Raw genomic sequence first — 20047 nt, forward strand, 5'->3', positions numbered from 1 at the left:
AGGGAGGTCAGTGAAGAGAAGCCCCGGACTGGTACAGGTCATTGGCAGGTTGGAGGCTGTTGCCCTGCAGAGGGAAAGAGTGAGTGGAAAGAAGCACCGCATAGTCACAGGTGGGTAGAAGACTGTTGCCCTGTGCTGGTTCAGAGACTACACAGATATAGACAGCTTCTCTCTGGGAGGAGCTCACTCCTTGGGAGCCTAGATTTGTTGATTTTGAATAGAATGTGAAAAGGACAGGAGATCCCACAATGGGTTCAGTCTCCATATCTTTATCTTTCATCTTCTGGGTCAGAGATAGACACAGCCTACAGAAGTCTGCTACCTGCTTTGATCTTATGCATTGGCCCCTAAGGATCTTGGTCTCTATAGCAGAGTCAATGGCTATGCTAATTCCTTCTGCCCCAGGCTCCTTGTGTGAGTCAGTGTTGTGCTGCCTCCTTACAATTGCTTCCTTTGTCACTCACCATCCCCCAACTCTGGTCTACACCCCAGTTCCTCTATGCAAAATAAATAAATAAATAAATAAACTATGTTATAGGGCACCCCAAATCCCCAAATCTGTTCCAGAACAGGGGGAGAGGGACACCCCTGAAGCCCCAAAACCTGCCTGCTCTAAGTGGGTTCTGCCATCTGCCTCAACAAGACAAAACATATAAAGCTTTAATGAAAAGTGAATATACAATACGGAACACAGAGAATGTATCTTCTAAATCAAACACCTGAAGTTACCCATCCCCTCGTGGGCAAAAGTCAACCCAAAAGGGATTGGCCCAAAGCAAGGCCTGAAAGCCTGCCACAAGACTAAAGCACCTTCTGGCCGGGACCCATGGAAAAGGGTCAGAAATGGCCAGACAAATCTGAGAGGAAAAGAGCAAAATCAAAATCAATATAAACACTGTCATAGTCACCTCCCTACAGGTATCTCACCCACATCTGCCTTAACCAGTCCAGGGTCAGGAAACAAGCCCGGTTTCTTCATCACATGTTTGCTGCTCCATGTGGCTTCCTTAGGTCTCCTCCTGGCTCTCCCTCCTGCTTCCTTCTCCTCTAGATTCCTTCTCACCTCTGCTCAGTTCCACCTTCCTTCTGGGTGGGGCAGGGAACCTGGAACTTCCCTTCTCCTAGGGACCACCCAGTTACAGTATCTCACCCACATCTGCCTTAATCAGCCCAGGGTCAGGAAACAAGCACGGTTTCTTCATCACATGCTTGCTGCTCCATGTGGCTTCCTTAGGTCTCCGTCTTGTTCTCCATCCTGCTTCCTTCTCTTCTTCTCCTCTTTCTCTGCTCAGCTCCACCCTCCTGCCCCTGGGTGGGGCAGGGAACCTGGAACTTCCCTTTTTCCTGGGGACCACTCTGTTACAAAATGATACACTATTTTTATGTTTTTTTTTCATTTATTTTTTCATAGAACTAGAGTGTAGGCTAGTGGTACAGGGGATGAGAGAATTCACCCATGAGTGAGTAGGGAGCAAAACAGGTAGACTGGCTGAAATACACTGCTAAGGGGAACAATGGTGGAGATAGGAGAAGTCTGCTGTATCATATGTGAGCTAGCTCCCTGACTAGGGATCGAACTCAGGCTATGGTGGTGATAGTGCTCATGATGTAGGAAATAATAGAGAAAACAAAGGAGGTATCACAAGATTGATTCATACAAGGAGTTAGGGGTAGAAGGGACTTACATAGTCACTGACCCAGCTAGAAACTAAGATCCTTGGCACCAATGCCTGGATTACAAAGCACAAGCCCCAACCAGACATCTGGCTGCAGTGGGAACAGTCTAGCGCACACACCCAAAGGTAAAGATATGGAGATTAAGCCCATTGTGGAATCAATCTCCCATCCCTTTCAGATTCTACATAGTTTATTCAAAATCAGCAACAAACCTAGGCTCACAAGGAGTGAGCCCCTCCCAAAGAGAAAGAAGTCTCCATCAGTGCAAACTCTGCATTGGCACTGCAGCAGTCCTGCCCACCTGTGACTATACAGGTGCTTCTTTCCATCCACTCTGTCCCTCTGCAGGGCAGCAGCCTCCTGTCTGCCTGTGACCTGGACCATGCAAGGGCTCCTCTTCACTGGCCTCCCTCGGCAGAGGCCGCTCTCCTAAGGCCAACAACGGCCTGTGACCATGCAGGTCTCTCAGCAAAGCTATCCTTTTCAGGCAGCCCTTCCTGTCTACCGTGTCTATGCAAGTGTCTTTTAATCCTCTGTCCTTTTCCAAATAAACGTGCTCTTTAAATATAAGGAATGTCTCTGTCTCATACAGAAACATTCCTGGGAAATTTGCCGAATGCTGCTGAAAGGGGAGCTCTGGTGAAACCTTTCCCAGAGTGAACCCAAGGACCCTGCACTCGATATCCACTAACTCCAAAATAACGACATCATTCAAATTTAATCCCCAGGACACCAGGGAGACTCCTAAATGATGTCTTATTAAAAAATAAAAATTGCTAGGAAAAACTGCTGATAAAAAAAATTATACTGTTACCTACAAATCATTCTCAGTGATAGTTTATTAGATAACCAAAGTGAGGATTTAACCCTCTAACAGTCATATTTTACTCTGTGAGTACTGTTCGAACAAATAGAAGTGATGGAGGGAAGAATGCAGGAGAGGCGTCACAAGACTGAGTCACACAATGGATGGGTAAAAGGGGCAAATGCAGCAGTTGACACAGCCATAAAAACAGGGCACCAAAGCCAGGATGCCTGGCGCCCAGGTAAAGACAAGGACATGAATATGGAGATGAAGCTCACTAGGGAATCTCCCTCCTCTCAGACTCAATTCAAAGTCAATAAACCTGGGCTCACAAGGAATGCGCCCCTCCCAGAGAGAAGCTATCTATACCTGGACAGTCTCTCCACTAGCAAGGGGCAGCTGCTCCACTGCCAACCTGTGCCTATGCAGGTGCTTCTTTTCATCCACTCTGTCCCTCTGCAGGGAAGCAGCGTCCTGCCTGCCCGTGACCTGGACCATGCCGTGACCTCTTTATACTCACCTCCCTCGGGGGAGGCCTCTTCCTAATGCTGGAGGAGGAATGCAGGGGAGGCATCACAAGACTGAGTCACACAAAGAGGATAGATAGAAAGGGCTAGTGCAGCAAGTGACATAACCATAACATCAAGGTCCTCAGGCACCAAAGCCCGATGTCCAGGATGTCCGGGATGCCTGGATGTCTCCAAGAGGTCCCAGCAGATAACAAACTATTGGGGGCTGTGCCTGAAGCTCAGACCCAAAAGGTAAAAGATAAGGACAAGGAGACAACGCCCATCAGGAAATCTCCAGTCCTCTCAAGTTCTGCTCACAAGGAGAGAGCCCCTCCCAAGGAGAAACTGCCTATATCAGGGCAGTCTCTCCACCAGCAAGGGAGCTGCTGTTCCACTGCCCACCTGTGCCTATGCAGGTGCTTCTTTCCACCCATTCTCTCCCTCTGCGGGCAGCAGCCTCCTTGCTTTTTCTTTCCTCTACCCTCTCGTAATTAACTTAATTCTCAACTAATAACATTTCTCTCCAACTTCAATTCTGGTGAACTTGGAAAATTGTTTATGTATCTCTAACAAAAATTCTCTGTGCCTCTCTGAAGCTCATAGCAACCTGGTAAACAATGCAGAGAAATACTCTGCTGAGAAAGCCAAACACCTTGCCTCTTGATGCTTAGAATACAAGTGACCTCCTTGGAACTGGAAATGAGCCCTTTACTTCCGACACAACCTGCATTTCCTCTCATTTCTCTCCCCCAACTTCTCATCCCCCTGCCAACTCCGTTAGCGTGTCAATGCCAACCCCTTTGGTGGGCACCACAAATAAAAACTCCTTTGAGAAAAGACATTCTCATGGTTGAGAGTTTGGCTTTTAGGACAAGGAGCGAAAGACCCAGTTTGGTGTTGTTGCTTACACAATGGTTATTTAAGATTTCACATCTGTAATTTAATAGCTGTGTGACTTTGGCAAGCTATTTTACCTTGCTGAACTTATCCAATCTGTAAAATGGAACACGAATGCCTCCTTCATTTTTCCAGTGTGCTGGTAACGTCTGTATCTTCACTTGTAAGGTAGTCAAACTGCCAAAAGAAGACATTTATCAGAGCTGTACGTCTAAGGCTTGTGTATTCTCTAGAGGCATGTATGTTTCAATAAAAGGCATACAAGAAATAATTTTAAAAGAATAGTCCCCTCACAGTGCTGTTGTTAAAGTCTAACAAGACTTTATGATGACTAAGTCTAGCACAGTGCCTGGCACATGCGTTCACGGCCAGGGTCCACAGTATCGATAGGCCTTCCTGTCTCCTTGAATCTGGAGACCCAAGTGTGTTTTTCCTTTCATGCTCAATTTTTATAAAGTGGCTCCTCTCTGGGCCTTATTCTGCCTGACTACATCAAGGAGTGATGTAGTCATAATTTACATCAAGGTAAATTATGGGGCAACCCGATTCCACAGGAGAGAGTGGAGAGTGAGGTGACGTAGTGAACCCCGTGGGAGAGCTGACCCCACAGGCGTCCAAGCAGCATCCAGAATCCAAACCCTGCCTCAGAAAGAGCGGGAGCGACGCAGCCCCCGCGCGGTGCAATGTGGGCCAGGCCTTTAGGCCCCTCCCCTTACGTAGCCCGCGCGGCCTTCCCTCTGTGGGCGGGGTCTTCCTCTGTGGGCGGGGTCTCCTAGGCGTGCGGGGGAGTGTGCCGGCGTTCTGGCCAATCAGTCCGCCGGTGCCCAGGGGAGGGTTTGGTGCAGTCCCCAGCTCTGCTTCCACATCACCCACCCGCTGCGTCCCGGAGGCCAAGGGCGGCTTCCACCGGTTGGTTGGTGGCTGAACGCCGGGTTCCCCGCCCCTGCTCCGGGAGGCGCTTCCTCTACACCGCCAGACTCAGGCTGGTCCTGCCTCCATCCACGAGACGACTTCTCTTGCAGCTCACCAGTCCTGTAAGCTCAGGCCCACTGCATCGCTAACTGCGCGCACAACTCAGCCGCGAGCACTGCACTCTGTTCAAGCTCTGTGCTCGTGCACAGGTGAGTTTCTCCTGCTGCAGCTCGTCTTTCTCACGAAGGATGTGCCCTTGATCCCTCACGACAGTACGCCCCCAGATAGAGAATAGAGCGAAGGATTTGCAGGCAGCCAGACTTGGTTTCAGATTCGAACACTTACTTCTCTGTGCTGTGTGATCTTATGTAAGTTCTCCGTTTCTCCAGACTTCAGTTTCCACAGAGGTAAAAAGACTTTTTTTTTTTCACATAAGAACTGCAGTGAGAATTAACTGAGATAAAAATTTTAAAGCTGCCGATGCATAATAAATAGGTTATTCGCCTATTTTGGGCATCCGTCTTAGGTTTGAGAAAATGAGATGTTGCTTCAAAGCACCGTGAAGCTAGACATAACTCTGCGTGCTGGGGATACTATTAATTAACTCTTCCCTGCAGCCTGTTCGAACTCAGGACTGCAGGACCTCCCTTAGAAGGGCCTTGATGGTTCTGAACAGGCCTGTTAACTTCCTTCAGTCTGTTTTTTGGTTATCTGTAATACTGGAGTAATCAGTGGTATCTTTCCTGGAGCCACTGGACTTTCAGACTCTGTTTCAGACCTTGCAAAACATTACTAGCCTCTAGGCTCCTGCACATTTTCCTTCACCAGTCCCACCCTTGTGGGTTACCTGCTGCCTGTCCTTCAGATGGCACTTTAAACTGCTAGGTCTGCCATGTATTGATAACTGCACGGAGCTGCAATAGTCTTTTTATGTTTCCTTCACAAAGCTAGGTATTTCCTGAAGTGAAGGAAGTAAAGTAAAGGAAGATATGATGGAAACAATGACTTCCTCAAAAGCCCCTCCAGCTGTCAAGATCTCCCATATTTGCCTGTATGTGTGTGTGTGTGTGTGTGTATATGTATATATATATTTTAAAGATTTATTTATACTTACAGAACTGGGGTACAGGCCAGAGGTGTGGGGAGTGAGAGGATTCACCAGAGACAGTGGGGAGAAGAACAGGCAGATCTATTGAAATGCACTGCTGAAGGGAGCAGCAGGCAGGTCTGGAGAGGTCTGCTGCGCCATGTGGGTCACCTCCCTGGCCAGGGATCGAAATCCTGCTGCAGTGGCTGTGGTAGCTTCATAGTGGTGCCCTTTAATCTGTTGCGCCACCAGGGAGGGCCCACATATATATATTTATATCGGGCAGACTGAGAATGAAGTCAGATGGATGACAGGTTGAGAACCTGCCAGCTGAAGGACAGGCAGCAAGCAGGTAACCCAGCAAGGGTGGGACTGGAGGAAGGAACATAGAGTCTGAAATGAAGAGGTGAAGAAATTAGGAAGATGGAAACCAGGTTACACAGGCTGTTTCTAAGGAGTCAAGACTTTATCCCGAGGATTAGGAGAGAGTTTGAGCCCCACAGTCACATAGTCAGATTTGGTGAATGGATTGTGGAGAGAGGGGCCAAACTAAAAGTAGAGTTCTGTGATTCAGGTAGGGATGACCAGAGCTAGAGTAGTGGCAGTGGAGATAGCCATGGACTGAACAAAGATAAGGTAAGCATAATTCAGAATTGTTTTTACATACATCAAAAAGAACATGAAGTGTTATTGCAGTCTTAGGCTTTACGTTACAGTTTAAAGCAAGCAGGATTTTTAAATATTTGAAAGTACTAAAAGGATTTTTAACCCAGCCTAGTAGACCAAATCTGAGTCTCCATTATATATCTAAGGTGGTTTTCCATATGTCTCAGATGAACTGCTTTCTTTAGATGGATTATATTGTCAATGTGTTTGGTATTTTTTATCACCTGATGTCCAATGCCTTTGTCCCTGTTAAGATATGGTATACAGAAAGAAGAACATCACAGGTCAGGCACTGTGCTAAGTGCTTAGATGTATCTTTAAAATCTGTACAGCCCTAGAACCCTTTCCTTTGTACTCTGCTGTGGGAATTGCTAGAGTTGTTTTGGACATGTTGAGCCTCAGATACCTATGTGACATACTATCCTGATACCCAGGAGGAATGTAAATCTGGACCTGAAGAGTGAAGAATTTGTACTTAAAAGGTGATAACTGAAGACATGAGCTTGACTAGATAATGAGGATTGGGGCCAGAACTCTGAGGAACACCACTCTTTATAGGAGGCACAGGAAAGGCCCACACAGCCAGGAACACCCGTGCAAATACCATTTTTTCCTGTGTTTTTGAGTTCCTTGCATCCAAGAAGCAATTATAGAACCCTGCTATGAGAAGGGAAGACTGAGCACCAGCGAGAAGGAACTTAGGCCCTGAGTTGGGAATTAATATTCTGATAGCAGTCTTTCTTCCTCTCCCCACATATCCACCTTCTGACTTTTATAACTGTAGCCTCTCCCAAGATACCATGAGAGTTTTTTCTGAGTGTTGCCAAAGCTCTACCTAGGCAGTTCCTGACAAACTCAGCTTGTTCATGCAAGATTAGGTTGGAAAACTGTTGCCCCAGGCAGAAGATGAAGTCTTGAGCTGGCAGAGGATGACTTTCTATCCCAGAGAAAAATAATCTGCTTTCTGCTATGACTCCTCCATCTTTGCCTTTAGGGCTCTTAGTCTTTGCAGATTTTTGTTAGGTTACCTCTATGATCCCTGCCCACTAGTCTTTGTCCTTTTGGTTTTCAGTTTCACTGGTAAAAGTAAGCATCAAGTTTCTTTTTCCTTTACCCCTAGGATAGGCTTTTGTTCAAGTTCTCAGCCCAGATGTAATTTCAGAGCCCTTCTGTGTGTGCTGGGAAATCTGGGAGAAGCCCATAAGTCACATGTTTGGAGATCAAACCCAGGAAACCAACCACAGGTTCAGCTAGTGGCAGCTAGCAGTCTAGTTTCTTTGGTGAAGTTCAGGTATGCTTGCTTGCTTGATTCCTAGGAAGTTTAGTTATAAAAACTACCGCTCGCAGTTACCTGTGGTTTGTCGCTCAGACTGAACAGCTTTGATTTTGTTTTTATTTTGGCAGAATAAAATAGCTACCATAATCAGATTATATTAGGCCATAAAATTCTCCCTGGGTCAGTAACAGCGTTAGAAAGGCCAGTTTTGGTGTGTTGGTTATGTACACAATTTGTCTTATTACTTGCTCTGCAGTGATATTCTTGATACACTTTTAGAACCTGGAAACGAAGGTTTTACTTATAGTGATATTTCTGGCATTGAAATCAGTCCCAAGAGAACTGGAACTTATAGTTAATAAGATCAAGGGGAAAGGTAATTTCTAATTTATAGGCTCTTGGGGTGAGCATTCCTAATCCCTTTCTCTTGGGTACCTCCTGTTACATTAAGACTTAACTGAGGTTTCACCTCCAGGAAGCCATCCTAACCAGGTTACTCTTTTAAGCATTGTACAGATTTTGATCATACCTCTTGTACATTATGCTGATATCACCTGCCCTCCCCCCGAAAAGAACATAAACTCTAGGAGACAAGGACCCTTTCTGAATATGTCTTTTGGGTCTAGCCCAAGACCTGAACAGCAGTAATTTTCTGAGTGATAAATACTCTTTGGTCATCTGGAGACTTTTAAATTCCTTTGCTCTTTAAAAAAGGATACTCTAATTTTTCACCAGGTTTTTTGTTTTGTTTTAAATTTGAAAGTTTACAGAGAGCTGTAACTCACCATATTGCCCTGAAGACCTGTGTCTAGTTTCCCATTCTGGAAAGACTTTTCCCCATGCCTCTTGGAGAAGTTAAATTCATTGTTAAAAGCCAATGCCAGTATCCCCTGGCATTGGGCCAGACAGTGGTCACTTGCTTTTCCGCTGCCTACTGTACATGTGCCTACTGTGACACATGACATGTATTTTTATGGGACTGTTTTTACTTGCCTATTTTTATTAGTTCCTCCTTGGATTATTTTTTTTTTAAAAGATCTATTTAATTTATGCATACAGAATTGGGGTACAAGTAGTGAGAGGCTTCACCAGAAACAGAGTGGGGAGCAGGATAGGCAGATCAATGAAGTACACTGCTGAGGGGAGCAGTGGGAGGGCCAGGAGAGGTCTGCTGCACCATGTGTGTCATCTCTGGGGTGGGGATTGAACTCACACTGAGGGGCCTGGGGCCAGCTTGCAGTGCTGTATCCTAACCTGTTGCACCACCAGGGAGGGCCTCCTCCTTGGATTCTTGGATCTGCCACATCTTTGTTGTTGATTTGGGGCAAATAATTTCCTTTTCTGAATCTGTTTTTTCATCCAAATACTGGTGTACTTGCCTTGTAAGATCCCACTCAAGCCTAGCATCGTGACTGAGGGGCCCAGAGTCTCTGTAGTTCTTACAGCCTCCTAGGCACATTCATTTTATCCTCAGACAAGTGACCTTTTTCTGGGCCTGTTCTGTAATCTGATTTTGTTTTGTCTCATAAATGGCCTCTGCCTGGCTTACACCGTTCATGACCTTATTTAGTTAAGGTTGAACAGTTCTGTGGACCCCACTGCCTTTATTTTTAGGCATCGGAGCTCTTTAACACAAACCTTTAGCATGGTAGGAGAAAGGGCAGCCAGGCTAATGGTCCTATGAGTGTTTGTTCATCAGCTAATGCTTGGCTGGTTCAGGGAACCCTGTCTCAGCTGCTTCTGCTCCAACCACGTATATACAGTCACATGTTCGTTCTCCTACCACCTCTATGCTTTTTCTCACCCATGTTTGCAGGAGTTTTGGCCAGTGGGTAGCTGAGACTCAAACTTCAGCATTGGCCTCCCGCTCCCATTCTCTTCCCATTTGTGTTTCAGGGGACAATGGCGGCTTCCTATGTCCTTTTGCATACTGGGCAGAAGATGCCCCTGATTGGACTGGGCACCTGGAAGAGTGAGCCTGGCCAGGTAAGGTGTGGGCCAAGAGAGAGACAGCTTATATTTGGGAGAGAGTTCTCCTACAAATCCAGCCCTATATTCCACTTCAGAGGGAATGACCCTGGAGGGCAAGAGGAAGAGACTTTAAAGTAATTGTTCAATTAGTTTAATTACAGTTGTGTAGAGAAAAAGGAGCCAAAAGTGTGCCCTTGGCTTCCCCAGGTGACTCAGAGGAAGCACTAAGGGACCAGCCGGACCAAGGGCATAGGCAGGAGCCCTTTCCCTAATTGGTGCTGCTGCAAGTGCTGTGGCAAAGGTGGAACTTCTGTGTGCTTGGCCTGTGCTGACCCGTTTATGGTGCTTTAGCATCTGTGATCATGTCTTCCCCACATCGGCTCCTCCCACATGCTTAGTGTGGAGTTAGGCACATAGCAAGTGTCAGAGTTTGAAGAATAACAAGATCAACTATATAGACCAAAGGTCAGCAAACTTTTTTTTTTTAAGAACCTGATGGTTAATAATTTAGATTTTGCTGGTCAAGTTACAAAGTGGAGGTAATTATGTAGTGTTATATAACCTCTTAAAGATGTAAGACATTATTCTGGGCCCACAGACTGAAACACACACACACACACACACACACACATACACAAAGATTCACAGACAGCAGTTACATGCCAGAATTTAACAACTAACCCCTGGTCATTATAGGATATAGTTTATAGATGCTATAAACTCCCAGCCTAAGAGAGCCTGGAATGGAGACCTGCTTTCCCATAGTTGACACAGCTAGCGATTCAGCTCCCACCTGGAGCATAGCATTTGCCTAAGGAGGCTTCTTGTTCCTTGTAAATCTGAGTCAGAGCTTAGAGTAGTTTGGAGATTAAGTTTGGGAGATCAGCCTCTTCTCTGGAACTTAGGCTGGTATTTATGGTGTGCTTAGGTGACCTTTGCCTTTTTGTTTTCCTTCCTCTAGCAAACTGCTTAGGATCCTGGTGCTGGGGTCTTTGTGCTCCCAGCAGGCATTTAACGTGCCCTGGGACAAGTCCACGCTAGGTGAAGGTCAGAGTGAGGGCCAAGACTGGGGGCATAGTAGCAGAGACAGGATCAGGGTGAAGGGAGTACACCTTAATAGTAGAACTATACCTTGATAAGGATTTTGAATAGCAAGGGCCTGGCACCCTTGGTTCTGCTTCTGATGCCAGGTTTCTAGTATTTCTAGCAAACTAACAGGCCCATTCTCCTCTTTCTTTCAGGAGATTCTGGACCCAGTTTCTCATCTTCTCTGCTTTCCTTAATTTTCTTCCCTTCTTACCTCTCTTGCTCACCTGAGCTCCTGGAACTGACACTGGCTACATGGCTTCCTGAGGGTATCTCTGCGTGGTCTTGGCCTAGGAATTACTTATCTGTGTGTCACTTTTCTGTAAGCAGCACCTTAGGACTAGGGATTTGTCTCTGACCTATATTTCTCACCTTTGTCAATTTACCCATTCATCTTCTGATTCAAAACATACTTACTAAAGTCTTCTTTGTGCTAGATGGGGGCACATTGGTAATTTTATGCTGGGATGACTGAGATGGCTTGGGCAGGAAGGAGGCTTGGATGTTTATGGGGTGAAGACAAAGGGCGTGGAACAACTAAGAGGTTCTGGTACCTTGGACTGGAACCACTGTTTGGATGACTATTTCCCAACCCCAACCCATAACCTTCAGTAAGACAGTTTCTGGTTCAGTTCAATAGAGCTGAAATCTCCATTTCTCTCACCTGGCAGGTAAAAGCAGCTATTAAGTATGCCCTGAGTGTAGGCTACCGCCACATTGATTGTGCTGCTATCTACGGCAATGAGACTGAGATCGGGGAGGCTCTGAAAGAGAATGTGGGACCAGGAAAGGTAAGAACTGGGGCTATAAAGGGTGGATCAGAAGCTGGGCCTGACTAGAGGGATCGGTATCAACTTCTGTCTAGTTCTTCCCGCAGAGGTAAGGGTGGGTAAGACTGCATGCCCCTGGGTCTTCTCATGGTGGCCTCTGCCTCCTGCACCAGGCAGTGCCTCGGGAAGAGGTTTTTGTGACATCCAAGCTGTGGAACACCAAGCACCATGCCGAGGATGTGGAGCCTGCCCTACGGAAGACACTCGCTGACCTCCAGCTGGACTATTTGGACCTGTACCTGATACACTGGCCTTATGCCTTTGAGTGAGCCTTGCCCCAAGTTCTTCATCCAGGCAGTTGGGGGTTGGGGGAAGCCTTGCTCGTAATTTATCATAAGTGATAGTAGCAGAATAGGGGAGGAATCCTCACCTGTGTGGCAAGTAAGGGGCTGTCATAGGGTCTCAGTCTTTCCTGCTATAGCAGCTAGCAGTTTAGTTACAGAAAAGGGAGTATTCTTTGGTGAGCTTGCTTGGTCCCTCCTGCTCCTTTTAGTCATGCAGGAAACATGTCCTTACTTCTGTGAATTGGGCCCTTAGGGTTATAATAAATATTAAGCTCTGGCAGAGGATATGAAAGGAACCTATAATCAACTCTGTATATATGCTGGAAGGTTGCAGAAGCATGCAATTCCCTGAGAAGAAAGGAGTTGGGTTGGGGAGACTTTTCAGAGAAAAGGGGATATACTTTGTGTCTAGGAAGAAGAGCAGGGAGAATGGGCACTCCATAAAGACTTAACACCTGGATCATGATCTAGAAGGGTGAAAAACCATGCTTGTAATTCAGTCTTGGCCCTTTGTCCTCTTTAGGCTTGGAATATAAGGTACAGAGTAGATGACATGGGCAGTAAGCCAGGCGCCTGACATTTGTGTTCACTCTGGGGGATGCTGTCTGATTTTAACTCAGGCAAGGAGACAACCCCTTCCCTAAGAATGATGATGGTACTATCCGCTATGACTCCACCCACTACAAGGAGACCTGGAAGGCTCTGGAGGCCCTGGTGGCGAAGGGGCTGGTGCGGGCCTTGGGCCTGTCGAACTTCAGTAGCCGGCAGATTGATGATGTGCTCAGTGTGGCCTCTGTGCGCCCAGCTGTTCTACAGGTGAGCACAACAAAGGGAGAAGTTGATTTCGGGGTATGAGCACAAGAGCAGGAGTGAAAAGATCATCGGTGGGTCTTCTTTCTGAAGTTGGTTTACAAGTCGTCAGAAATATGAGGAGGAACTCCTTTGAGTGAAAAAGGCAATGAAGTGTGAGAAGAGATTGAAATGGCAGTGGGAACAGTGAGAAAAGTGGGCTGAGGGGAGTGAAGGTGACCCAAGCAGGATGTTTGGGGCCAGGTAAGCTAAGTTGGGTATGACCATGGTGATGAGTTGTTTCTTGGCTCAGGTGGAATGCCACCCATACCTGGCTCAGAGTGAACTGATTGCCCACTGCCATGCCCGAGGCCTGGAGGTGACTGCTTACAGCCCTTTGGGCTCCTCTGATCGTGCTTGGCGTGATCCAAATGAACCTGTCCTGCTTGAGGAGCCAGTGATCTTGGAGTTGGCTAAAAAGTATAACCGATCTCCGGCTCAGATCTTGCTCAGGTGCACCAATCTTGGGAAAATGGACTTACCTCAGGGGAAGGGTTCCTGGTTTGGGAGGCAAGGGTTGAGGGGTTCCTTATCCCAGAGGCTACATGAGGCTGAGAATTTGCCATGTAATCTAGAATAGGCTGCCCCGAGTTATGTTACTCATTCAGTGGGACTTAGGGGTGCCCAGAAGTTTGAGAAGGCTCCATGGAGGAGAGAACACTGCTTGTGATCACTGACTCCACTTCCTAATCTTCAACGTCCCGCTTTAGGTGGCAAGTCCAGCGGAAAGTGATCAGCATCCCTAAGAGTGTCACCCCTTCCCGTATCCTTCAAAACATCCAGGTACTTGGTGATGGGTCCTGTTTTCTCTTTTTTAAATCTAGATTTCCAGTTATTATAAAAGGCTCCAGATGGAGGTGCACAAGGCAGGGAGTGTGGAAAGGGCACGGAACTTCTGTGATCTCTCAGCATGCCACATTCCTCATATCTTCCCATGTTCACCAATCCTCAAGCTGCCGTCTCTGTCTTCTTTAGCCCACTGGGACACAGTCTGACCCTGACTGCACCTAAGAAGGCAGTGTCCTGGAACCACAGCTTTCATTCAGAGCTCTTTCCTAACCCTTCTCCTTATCTGTCCCCAGGTGTTTGACTTCACCTTTAATCCAGAAGAGATGAAGCAGATAGATGCCCTGAATAAAAATTGCAGATTCATCGTACCCATGCTTACGGTGAGTGTGATCCTGCCCAGAGTCAGGGACTATGAGATTTGGGGCAGAATTCCTGCTCATGTGTGGCCTCAGCATGTTGGTCAGAGGAGGATTACTGTTGGTGAGATTGTTGTCTGGACACCATGGGCTCTTTTCTCTTTATTGAGCCATACCAAGGGTAAGGCTTGTGAGTCCCTTAAATAACTAGAACAAGTTATTTAACTACTCAAACCTCAGCTTCCTATCTGTAAAATAATCCCAGCTGCTGAGGTTTTAATAAATTCTCAGTAAATGATATAAGGGGAGTCTAGAAGCATTCTCAACTTTGTTACAGAGTTCAAGGTTGGGTTGAAGTACATATTATTCTGCTGAAATTGAAAACTTAGGAGAAAGTCAGTTACATACCAGGCAATGAATTTGGTGCTGGAATGCTGTTATTACTGTGATACTGTGTCATTGTATTTTATGAGGCCAGAATCCAGGCCCTGTCATCTGACAGTGCTGAACATGGATGAGGTTGTTAAGATTTGGGAAACTTTGGAATGTCAATCCCTGCTAATGGAATCATCTGTCCATCTCTGTTTCCAGGTGGATGGGAAGAGGGTCCCAAGAGATGCCGGGCATCCTCTGTACCCTTTTAATGATCCATACTGAGACCCACACAGCGTCCTGGCTTCCTTTCCAGGTCCTGCCACCCCCAGATGGAGGGAGTTTAATAAAATCATTGGAGCATCCACACTGCTTGCTCGTCTTATTTGTCTGGAATTGACATTTTTTCCTTGGGAACCCCAGACCCTATGGATGCCTAGTGTGACTTGCTCTAAGCTGGAACTTCCTTATCTTGAGGAACTATTCTGTATTTCAGTTCCTCTTCTGCAGCTCCTGAAGTATGAATGCTTGTGACGTAGCTCCATCTAGTGGTAGTTTAGAGCACTGCATGCTCCGGGCGTCTGGTTTATTTTACCGAGAATGCTAATAACTAATCATCTCTGGATTAAGATCAGGGCAGTGAAAGTTTTATGTTCTGTGGCACTACTAAGCCTGGATCTTGAGTTCCCATAACACCCTGGTTAGTGCCTAGGTTTAGAACTATGAATAACAAAACATTCAGAAGTTTGGGAGTCATAATCTGCAAAACTATGAAAGGTAGGGACACAGGGAGTATTTTTCTAAGACCCTACAGTGTATAAGGAGGTAAAGGCTTCCCCAGGCTTGTACCTAAGATTCTATCTTAAACACCTTCTAGTTTCACCAGATATTACTAATAACCAATTTTAGGAGACTGGAAAATTGCACTAAACTGCAGTCATGTAACACTCATTTTAGTTTTTTAGTTAAACCACTTCTCTTCGTTCAGGTATTTATTGGCTACTTACATAAATTAGATACAATGCTAGACCCTGGAGTTATAGCTATAACCTAGTCCCTACAATCTATCTGAAGAGACTTTAATTGCTTAATTAGTTTAATTACACTTGTGTAGTGAAGTGCTACAGAAAAATCACAAAGATTGATTCCATCAGTGTCTAGAGTATGATTGGGATTAATTAGTTACAAGGAGTAAGAGTAGGAATCGTCTTTTTTTTTTTAATATAAGATTTATTTATGCATACAGAACTGAGGTACAGACCAGCAGTGCAGGGGCTGTGAGCAGAATCACCAGAGACCTAATGGGGAGCAGGACAGGCAGATTAACAAAGTACACGGCTGAGGGGAGCAGTGGGCAAGATGGGAGGGGTCTGCCACACCATGTGGATCACCTCCGGGGCGGGCCCAGGGATTGAGTGGCTCAACCCACTAAAGTGCTGCACTTTAACCCACTGGGCCACTAGGGAGGAATGGCTTGTTGGGGGAGAAGCCTTCACACTGGAAGAACTGCTGGAACAACCTACTGAAAGGCTTGTTTGAGAAAAACTGAAAAGTGGCGGGTAGAGTGGCATAAATAGTGCTGGCATTAGAGGCCTGGTGATGGACTCATAGGCAACTAGGTTAAGATTTTGTTATCCCGAAAGCAGCAGAAAGCAATGGAGGTTTTGGGTAGGAATAATAAGATATACTGAGTCACAGGGCAAGTTAGGATAATCAAGTAGGTTTAGGGACAATGTATGTAGAAACGCCAGGAGAGTTAAGCTCCAGAGATAAGGGCAACTAGAGGAATAAGGGAAGATCCAGAGACAAAGGCTACAGATTCTGAAGGGAGATAGTTAAATCCTCCAGGACCAGGGGTAATAAGGGCAACAGGACATTCTGGATCAAAAGATAAGGGATGTAATATAGGAAGATCCCAAGTACAGTAGCAGGTTAAGTGAGACCACCAAAAACTAACCAAGCATAGACAATGGAACTTCAGAATAATGAGAGAAAGCAAGTATATATTCCCAGAGCAAGATTCCATAATGGCTTTCTTTGCCCCTCTCAGGTACTTTATACCTGGGAGTCTGCCATTTGTCCTTTTTTTCTGAAATAAACCTTTCTTTGCTCTCTAAGACAAAGTTTGCTTTCTCTGCTTATCTAAAAAGTCTGCAAATTCCTTTTTATGGCTTCAAGAGACAAGAACTCATGGTGATTACCAGAGTATAAAGTGACATCAGCAGCCCTGTGGTAATAGTAAGGGCACACACCGGTGTCATTTATTTATGTCTTAGGAAAACAATTCTGGTGCAGTGGGGAGAAAGGGTTAGCGTGGCAAACAGTCGCGGGAAGGAGGCAAAGTTGGAAGTTAGTATTTTGTCTTTGATCCTTCCTACCTGGAACAATCCATTGGATCTCTTAGCCCACTGTAGGGAGTAATACCTGTTACTTAAATCTTCAGTTTAGCTGTCTTCTCCTGGGACCTCCACCCATCCCAGGTAACTTGAGTGACTCCATAGTTGTCACACAGTTTTGTGATTCAGATTTCTGCAGTAATAAAGTAGTTTGTTAGGGCTGCTATAACAACCACAGAATAGTTGGTTAAAATAACAGGCATTTGGCCCTCCCTGGTGTTGCAGCGGATTAAAGCACAGCACTAAGAAGCTAAAGCCACTTCCGCATGAGCTCTATTCCTGCCTGCTCCGAGGTGACCACATGGCGTGGCAGACCTCCCCTGACCTGCACACTGCTCCCCTCATTAGTGTACTTCCTCAATCTGCCTGTTCTGCTCCCTTCTCTGTCTCTGGTGAAGCCTCTTACTGCCCTTGAGCCTCTGGCCTGTACCCCAGTTCTGTATGCAAAAATAAATAAATCTTTAAAAAAAAAATAACAGGCATTTATCTTCTCACAGATGTGAAATAAGAATTCTAAGATAAGGTATCCTAAGGGTATTGAAGGAAGGATCTGGTCCAGGCCTTTCTCTTTGGCATGCAGATTACCATTCTCTTCTTATGTCTATGCACTTTGTGTCCAACTTTCTTACAAGGACACCAATCATGTTGGACTAGGGTCCTTCCTAGTGAACTCATTTTAATTTAATTTTCCCTTTGATGAGTGTCTCTAAGTACAGTTAAATTTGGAGAAATTTAGGGTTAAGAGAACTAAGCATGTGAACTTGAGGGGAAAGGAAATCATTCAGCCCATATCAGAAAGCAAAACCTATCATAAGATGAAATTTCTAATATACTATTTCTACACTTTTTTTTTTAAGATTTAAAAAATTTATTTATGCATACAGAACTAGGGTACAGGCCAGAGGTGCAGGGTGGTGAGAGGATTCACCAGAGATAGAGGGGGGAGAAGACAGATCAATTTAGTACACTGCTGAGGGGAGCAGTGGGCAGGTCATGAGAGGTCTGCCATGCCATGTGGGTCAGCTCCCTGGCTTGGGATGGAACCAGTGCTGCAGTGGCTTTGGACAGCTTCACAGTGCTATACTTTAACCCGTTGGCCACCAGAAAGGGCCTTTTTTTTTTTTTTTTTAAATCATGGGTATTTTTTGTTTCATTTTTAAGATTTATTTATTTATGCATACAAGAACTGGGATTTGGGCCACAGGTGTGGAGGGTGACAGGATTTACCAGAGACATGGTGGAGAACAGAATAGGCAGATGTACTGCAATACAGTGCTGAGGAGAGAGTGGGTAAGACAGGAGAGGTCTGCCACACTATGTGGGTGAGCACCCTGGGCGGGGATCAAACTTGTGCTGCAGTGGCTGCGGATAGCTTCATAGGGCTGCACTTTAACCTCTCTAGCCACCAGGGTGGGCCCACCAGCACTTTTTAAAAAAAGATTTATTTAAATAAAAATAAATCTTTTTTTAAAAAGCAATGAAAGTGAAAGTGGTGTTGGGAGACGCTCTGATCACTGAAAAAAAATCAAAGATGATGCTAGATTTCAAAAGAGGATGATTCTAAAATCAAAATATTAAGGAAGACTTTGGGAAAACTCTGAAATCCTCAAGCATTCTTGCAAAAAGGAGAGTGGGATCCTCCCTGGTGGCGCAACAGGTTAAAGCGTAGCACTAGGAGGCTATCTGCAACAGCCTCAGCATGAGTTTGATCCCTGGCCAGGGAGGCGACCCACATGGCATGGCAGACCTCTCCTACCGTGTTGGCTGCTCCCCTCAGCAGTGTCCTCCGTCAATCTGCCTGTTCTGCTCCCCACTCAGTCTCTGGTGAATCCTCTTTGGTTTCTATTTCTACCAAGTGGGGCCGAAAACATCGATCTCACAAGCAAAGCTGTTACGATTAAATAACACAATAGCTTTAAAGCACAGTACCCACGTACGAAGTGGGCAAATGATAGGTTTCAGCCCCCAGCTGGGAGCACAGAGCTAGTGAGATTTGCAGTCTGAAGAGGATTTAGGCGCAAGGCGTCAGAGGGCTGGGCCAGCCGACCGTCCCGAGGGAGGAGCCAGCCGCGTTTAGGGGCAGCTCAGCTTTGAATCTCTAGCGCGGTAGTTTCGGCGGTAGCCAATACTGGGACAGCATCTTCTTACGTCAGTTGTTACTGAGGCTTAGAGCCGCGCGTCTCTCACCGAGATCAATTCTAGCCGTTGCTGCTGTACCCGTCCGCACTTGGCTTCTGAGTTTTCATCCGTTACAACTGAGAAGCTGGGCAGAAAGTCTCAGTGATCCCCCCGAGCATCTCGGCAGGCAAGTGTGACCCTTGACCATTCGCTGCAGACATGCAGAGCCGCACTAGTTTCCCCTTATGTGGAAGCCGCTGGCTGACTCCCAGTCAGGAGTTATAGAACCAAGATTCCAGTTCTTCGTACGCGACTAGCTAGAGAAGCAGGAAGTTGCATTTTTGGGGGAGAAGGCGAGAGAGAGAGGGAAGGTACCTTAATACAGAGGGTGGGGATGTTGTGTTGTGTGATTGCTGTTGAGCCCTGGCCCTTTAAACTCCAGGGGGAGGGTCCGGAAGTTGATGGGCGGGGCAAAGGGTCCTAGTATATAAGAGGGCCCCAGCCGCGCGGGGTCTCTAATCTGCCATTTTCTGTCTCCGAGTAGAGCTCTAGCGTCCTGAATTCCCTGTTTTCCTCACTGACTCTGTTTCTCCCGCTGGTCCCATCACCTGAGGGGAACGATGGCCGCAGAGTCTACAGCCACTGCCGCCATCACCGCGGAGCTGATTTCCGCCGACAAGTAAGCGGGACCATGGGAAGCTTAAGACACCCGCCAGTCTGCGGGGAGGGGGTGGTGTGAGGGTCTCCCCTGGAGGGACGGACTGGTGGGCGGAAAGCTTACCTCTCGGTGAACAGCCGTCCCTGTTCCGGGAGTTCGGACACTGGAGAAGTTCACATTTTATAGAAACCCTACCGCACTAGATGTAAAGCCGGCCGCCTGGCGCCCCCTGCCCGGCTTTCGCGGCCGCCATCTTGCCGGGGGCAGCGGCGGCTGTTTGCATCGCCTGCCCCTCTCCTTCCTCCCCCGGCCCCGGGCTGCCGGCTGATAGGCGGAGCCCTGACGCCCGGGTCTGCGGTCCAGCGCCTACTGTCCCAATACTCTTAGCGCACGCCTCCAGTAGGGTCTCCAGACAACCGGGGAAACAACCAACAGATTTGGCGCCAAAAAAAAAAAAAAAAAAAGGCACTGCACGAGGAAGGAGGTTGGACCATAGGGTCGTCAGGGGG

General features: G+C 46.6%; 2 protein-coding genes across 3 annotated transcripts in view; both read left to right on the forward strand.

The window, feature by feature from the left end:
* Nucleotides 1–4699: 4699 nt before the first annotated feature.
* On the forward strand, nt 4700–14731 carry AKR1A1 (aldo-keto reductase family 1, member A1 (aldehyde reductase)). Its single transcript, XM_004678943.2, has 9 exons — nt 4700–5009; nt 9726–9815; nt 11558–11677; nt 11830–11981; nt 12621–12816; nt 13103–13302; nt 13560–13632; nt 13932–14018; nt 14586–14731. The coding sequence occupies exons 2-9, from the start codon at nt 9732–9734 to the stop codon at nt 14649–14651; spliced, it is 978 nt and encodes a 325-aa protein (XP_004679000.1). The 5' UTR covers nt 4700–5009; nt 9726–9731; the 3' UTR covers nt 14652–14731.
* A 4609-nt stretch (nt 14732–19340) lies between these two features.
* NASP (nuclear autoantigenic sperm protein (histone-binding)) overlaps nt 19341–20047 on the forward strand; it is a 19683-nt gene continuing 18976 nt past the window's right edge. The window contains exon 1 of one of the 2 annotated variants that reach the window (XM_004678946.1): nt 19341–19559. In XM_004678946.1, the coding sequence (XP_004679003.1) occupies nt 19501–19559 (59 nt within the window). In that variant the 5' untranslated portion in view covers nt 19341–19500. The remainder of the gene's footprint in view (nt 19560–20047) is intronic. The other variant, XM_004678944.2, reaches the window with a different exon arrangement.

Source organism: Condylura cristata, unplaced genomic scaffold (genome assembly GCF_000260355.1).
Source record: "Condylura cristata isolate star-nosed mole 26May11 unplaced genomic scaffold, ConCri1.0 scaffold00008, whole genome shotgun sequence".
In the NCBI taxonomy this organism is placed as follows: domain Eukaryota; kingdom Metazoa; phylum Chordata; class Mammalia; order Eulipotyphla; family Talpidae; genus Condylura; species Condylura cristata.